Source organism: Diadema antillarum, unplaced genomic scaffold (assembly GCF_040938485.1).
Source record: "Diadema antillarum isolate AM-2024a unplaced genomic scaffold, OU_Dant_1.0 seq00000193_RagTag, whole genome shotgun sequence".
Classification (NCBI taxonomy): Eukaryota; Metazoa; Echinodermata; class Echinoidea; order Diadematoida; family Diadematidae; genus Diadema; species Diadema antillarum.
This window is the reverse complement of record NW_027271256.1, coordinates 59,922-65,674: the sequence shown is the minus strand read 5'-3', so window position 1 is coordinate 65,674 and position 5,753 is coordinate 59,922. Positions and strand designations below refer to the sequence as shown.

General features: G+C 41.5%; 1 protein-coding gene across 1 annotated transcript; it reads right to left on the bottom strand.

Annotated features, from left to right (window-relative positions):
* Window positions 1-547: 547 nt before the first annotated feature.
* LOC139728702 (rho GTPase-activating protein 5-like) lies at window positions 548-5,590 on the bottom strand. The gene is made up of 4 exons (XM_071639645.1): window positions 5,374-5,590; window positions 2,899-3,084; window positions 1,331-1,821; window positions 548-712 (listed from the first exon to the last, which is right to left on the bottom strand). Exons 1-4 carry the CDS (start codon window positions 5,588-5,590, stop codon window positions 548-550), a joined length of 1,059 nt encoding a protein of 352 aa, XP_071495746.1.
* Between the last annotated feature and the right edge of the window lie 163 nt (window positions 5,591-5,753).

The window sequence follows — 5,753 nt, the reverse complement described above, 5'->3', positions numbered from 1 at the left end:
CAGTCCAGTCCCTGTTGTATTAAATGCATGTACACATACAATGTACACATACCGCAATGATAACACCCAATATGATTAAACTGTACAGTATGTTCATGCAGCAGAAGTGGAAAAGGTAGTATTCTGAAAGGTGGTTTCATAAAATGATATCTTGATAATTTAGAGGTCTACAATGCAAAACTCGAAACTCTTTCGAGGCTGCAATGGCTTACGCTCGACAAACACAAAGTTATTGCAACTGATTGACAACAATCACCTCATGAAGAGCGCTGGTTCAAATCCAACCCAAAATGTAAACCCATGATTTTTTTTTAATCACGGCTACTACTAAGCACTGACTGATCAGCGCTTATTTGAGTCAATGTTGAGAAATTTATCAATCACTTGCAACAAGAACAACTCAAAGCAAAAATTAATTAATTTTAATATACGCAAAAGTGACGCTACATGTAAATATCATGAAATACAGGGACAAAGGAAGTAGACAGCCGTATGCAATGCCGATGAGAAGTGAGGAAGGGGGTTCAGGTATCTGGGAAGAGCCAACTCACCTCCCACCGATGGAGTTGAGGTCGGGGAAGATACTGTCAAGAGCGGCAGGCAGGCGGCCGAGGTACTGCCCCTTCTTCTTCTGCTGGTGGTTCTGGCGCAGCCGGTGCGTATGCCGGTTGAAGTTCTGCCTCGCATGCTTCGTGCCCGCCATCTCGACGACCTGGAGAGGGGGAGGAATGTCGCCACCACAACAAAATATCACAAAGGTTAGCACAGCTACTTAAATAGCATACCTGTGATTGGTTATTCCAACAATCTACTGTAAAACAAGGAATGTTAGTGTGCATTTCAATTTCGCAAATTTCGCAAGAGTCAAGATTTGCGAAATTAAAATGTATGCTAAAGTTCTTACCTACACTATACGCGTTGAGTGCCAGTGGCAATCCGCAAAGATTTCATGCCGTAAAAAAAAGCCGTTGGCTCCAATTTGCGAAAATCTCATGCCGCAAATATATCATATTTCACAGTATTTGTCCATTTCAATGATTTTGATGGTATTGTGTCATATAGTCTCTGAAGAATAACAGAGAGAAACTTATTTTACCAAATAAGTGGCATTAACGTTGATTATTTAAAGTAGTGTTGTCATCCAATGATGACAGCACTGAAACTCCAAAAAATTCATAACTTTTGAACGGATTGTCCAATTTTCCTCAAACTGTCACTGATGTGTTCTACTGATATTGCTGCATTCTCTAAATCCTGATATATATATGAAGGTGGATTTGTCCTTTAACAGACAGAATGTGAGGGGCGATGGACAGACATGATGCCGTACCTTCTGAAAGGCGGGGTCGTTCTGAAACTGCCTCTTCTTCGTGGACCACAGCTCGCGGTAATTTGTCACCTCGCGCTTGAGGAGGTCGAGGTAATCCGTCACAGCAGCATTAAGCCCCCTCTGCCGAAGCTCATTGGCGGCAACGTAGCTCAGCTCGCGGGGGGCGCCGCGCTTGTCAATCTTGGCTGCCAGTGTCGTGAAGGCCAGGTCCACGTTCACGCACTCCTGCGCCGAGGTCTCGATGAGCGTCAGCCGGTTCTTGTTGGCAAAGTTGCGCGCCTCCCGCATGTACGCCTCCATCGGCTCGTCAAACTTGGTCGCCGCGACGATGATGGGTCGCTTGGCCTTGCTGAGGTGGCTGTACAGCTTTGTCAGCCACTCCAGCTGCTTCTCGTGGCCAGACGACTTGGAGACGTCGTAGATGATGATGAACCCATCCACTGGGAACTTGCCGTCGGGTAGAATCTTCTGCGGAAAGTTTGTCTCATCGCCTGTAGGAGAGAGAAAACAACCAGGTAGAATTCAAAACTTTGCTGAAACTCAAGAAACCTTATGATGACACTAAATCAAACCAGGATTTCCTTTCATTTGGTTGCTAAAAAAACAACATTGTATACGCCAAATATTTCTTGAGGTTTTTTATTTTCGCAAATTTCGCCAGTCAGGTGCTATTCACAAATTTAAAAGCACACGACAACATTGCAACTGTGACCATTCACCCCATTTCAATCAAACTGAAAACTTGTAAAATCTTTAAATTTCTCAATTCTGTACAATCCTGACAAAATTTAAACCACTTTTTTTTTTCTGAGGGGATGGAGATATTGTTTGATTTGAATCTTTTCGTTACAGTGAACATAAAGATCTCTGGCACTCCCAATTTAAGTTTGAAAACTCTACGACTTCATCATCCTGTGTTCAGTTCTGAAAGCCAAAAATATTTTTTGTATGCCTGCAGAATTGTTGATTTTCATTCCAAATGTCCATATAGTCATAAGATATGTGTGGAACAATGCTGTAAAGGCACAATTTCAAGTTGGGTAACATAAAAAAATGTGAAATATTAGCCAAAAAGGTTCGCCGGAAGTCCACAATCTCAGAACTTTCACATGATCGTGGACGCTACGTCATTTTTCATAATTGATTATCAATAGTTGACAAATTCGGCCACACCAATCTTCCATGCTAGAATGAAACGCATGCAACTTGTTGGAAAATATAATTGAAGGGCATGATCGATCATCACGTAACGTTCTACAGTGCCACAATGCTGAACGGGGAGGGCTATTCCAGAATAAAAGTAGTGAACTACGATCAAAATTATTCTATATTTTGAATCTCAAAATACTCCAAAACATGTCTTCACCATGGTACATCACATCAGCCAGGTCACTTTCGCTGCAGGCCCTTTCGATGTATTGCAAGTAAATTCCACATGGTGGAAGATGGAAGTTTTGAGCTCCTCTGATCTGTTTTTGATAGCTTTAAAGCCACTACACCAACAGGTACATTTGGATATCCCACTTAATACAGCTAATTCAGCCCGTCACACAATTCATTATACGCACCAACTTGATCCTTGCAGATGTATGTGACTTTCTCCGCCGACTGTAGCTTCGTCACCGCAGCCCGCTTGAAGTAGCTGTGGGTGTTTGAACCACGCAGCGGCGAAAACGATGAGTCGTCGATGAACTCGGTCTGCTCCACAACACGGAATGTCATCTGTTCACTGTCTAATTTCTTGGTCACCTCACCTGTTGGTGTGAAAAATGGGACCAAAAAAAAAGAGCATGACCTTTAACCCCTTGACTGCTGTATGCTACATTTAACAGTGGATTCCTGTGTTCTATGACATATTGCAGAACAGGCTAAGAAAATTCTGTGATCTCAATTGTCAAGAGGTATGTGTTGTTTTTTCCAGGTCACATGTTTATTAAAATATGATAGTTACAGTCACTGATGATAACCACTGTAAGTATGCTGTCGCACACTTATAGCACGAGTTCCCACAACAGGCAAGTATTCTAGCATGGTAATAGCAAGGGGTGTGGGTAGCCAATTCATAGCCTTTTGATCTGCAATTTACACTATTCATATTTACACCAAAGAAACAAAACTTCTATGTTAATTATGACGTGTTAATCACAGTGTTTTACACGAATTGTTTCAAATGGAGCCTTCACACGGACAGAAATTGCATTTTAGCTAAAAAAAAAAAAAAAAATCTGGCTCATGGCAGCAAGTGTTTTCGTCTGTTGTCAAACAGACGAGGGCACTACACAGGCGTTACTAAACAACATTCGGATATCAACCCGTCCCTCTGAGAATCCTGGCACTGGCCTTACCCTCCACCGTGTCCAGTATTATGACAGGGGGTTAACCGCCCATAACACTTTATTATGGGGGAGGGCAGTGAAAGTGCATATTTGGTTGCATGACAGGTACCTGCACTTATTACGCAAAGTTCAACCAGGCACAGTGCATCAAAAGGAAAACTGCCCTTCAGTTTTAGTCCATTCCCAAACCCTGTCTCCAACCACTTCATTGTGACAAAAGCTCTAAAACAAGACAGTTAATTACTACCTTAATATCATAAATACAGCGGTGTACACAACGACTGACAGAAAACAGATCATGCCTTGAAATAGTCTCTTTGTGTTTATAGTCTATCACCAAAAAAAAAGAAAAGTTTACTGTATCTTCATTGCACATGATATTTGAATTCATACACTTTAAAATCCTATTTTTGATCTACACACTGCAGAATCTTTATGATCAATTTGTCTCCATTCGTAATGGTATGTAAAACCTATGGCAAAATAGATGAGACCATATTTTAGAAGACAAAGATTGCATACAATGCACAGTGACAAATTATTTGCAGGTTTTTCATATTCGCGGTATTAATGACTTAATAGTGTGCAGCCTTGATCAGAGAGTAGTGCAGAAACACTGTTCAAAAGTGAGATATTGTGGGGGCTATGATTGGGATCCACTTTATTGCAGGTTTGACTGGTCTAGGCAGAGTTTTGCAAATTTGTATCAACAGCATTTGACAAAGTACCAAGTACACCAGTATCACCCCCTCCCCCACCCCCATCCCCCCAAAAATGATAAATGAATGATACTTATTAACATATGGTAAAGTTACTACATTTTCTATCACTAAATTCCAGGACTTTCCCATAACTTTGTGATGAGTAGGACTTCATTAACTGCATAACCTTTTATTTTTTTTGCAGTGACAATGAAAAATAGGAAAAGCCTTTGAAGAGTGACATCTATAGCATGATGCATTCAAATGGGGATACACGCAGAATAGTCAAATTTGTAATTCTAGGAATTACAAACGGGAAATATTTTAGTGTGACTATTCTGTAATGACTTTTCCATGACTTTGGAGGATTTTGTTTTTCTATGACCTACATTTGTATTTCACAATCAGGAAATATTGTGCAAATTTCCCCAACTTTTCCAGGCTTTCCAGGGTAACAGGGAATCCCAAACATTCCTAATAGGCATTTAAAAACAAACAAACAAACAAACAAAGAAGCACTCTGAGAGTGCAGACCTCCGCTACACAGCTCATTTCCACCACTGATCTTGTTCTTCCATGAAGATCAGTCATTTCCACCCATACGTATGCCTGCTGAAAAACCCCCAATTTCAAAATATAAAACGTTTTTTTACATCATCAACTTCAAGCTGCGCGTCGCACCTCGCCAGAGCAGAGACTAGAGCATGCACTTTAGCGCGCATTTTTATGCAACCTTACAAAACAACCTTGAACCCCCAAGTTAATTAACCCCACATGCCAAAATATGAAAAATCTTTCATAAAATCTATAAATTCCCAGATTACTACCAAAATTAATCTGTTCCATGTGTCATTCTCAACGTCTACTGTAAGTTTCAACCAAATCCGTTCACAACTTTTCGAGTTATTTGCACAAGGACAAACAAACCAACCAACAAACAAATCAACACCGACGAAAACAAAAACATTGGCGAAGATAACAATGGTTTAGTGAGATCATTGCTTACCCCAGTACAGGAAGTGGTCATTGTTGACAATTCGGCCACTGAAGTCCATTGCACTGATGACCGAGATGTGGTCAGTGAAGTAGTCGTCGGCGTGGGGCCGCATGAAGCGATTGCAGAGGCACGATTTCCCCACGCCAGTCACGCCCCGGTCCGTCTCCGTTCCCGACATCCCCACCACGGAGATGTGGAAGATTTTCTCTCCTTTTGCCCTCGCCATGGCAACGATGCCCTATCCTCTTCTCGCTCTCTTGTCTCTATCTATAAGAATCTTTTCCAACAAACACAAGTTTATAGCTAAGGCTCTCCGAATCAAACAAAGTGGCTGCCACCTGTTACACAGCAGACCATCACAAACGATGGGTGATTTCACAACAGCTGGG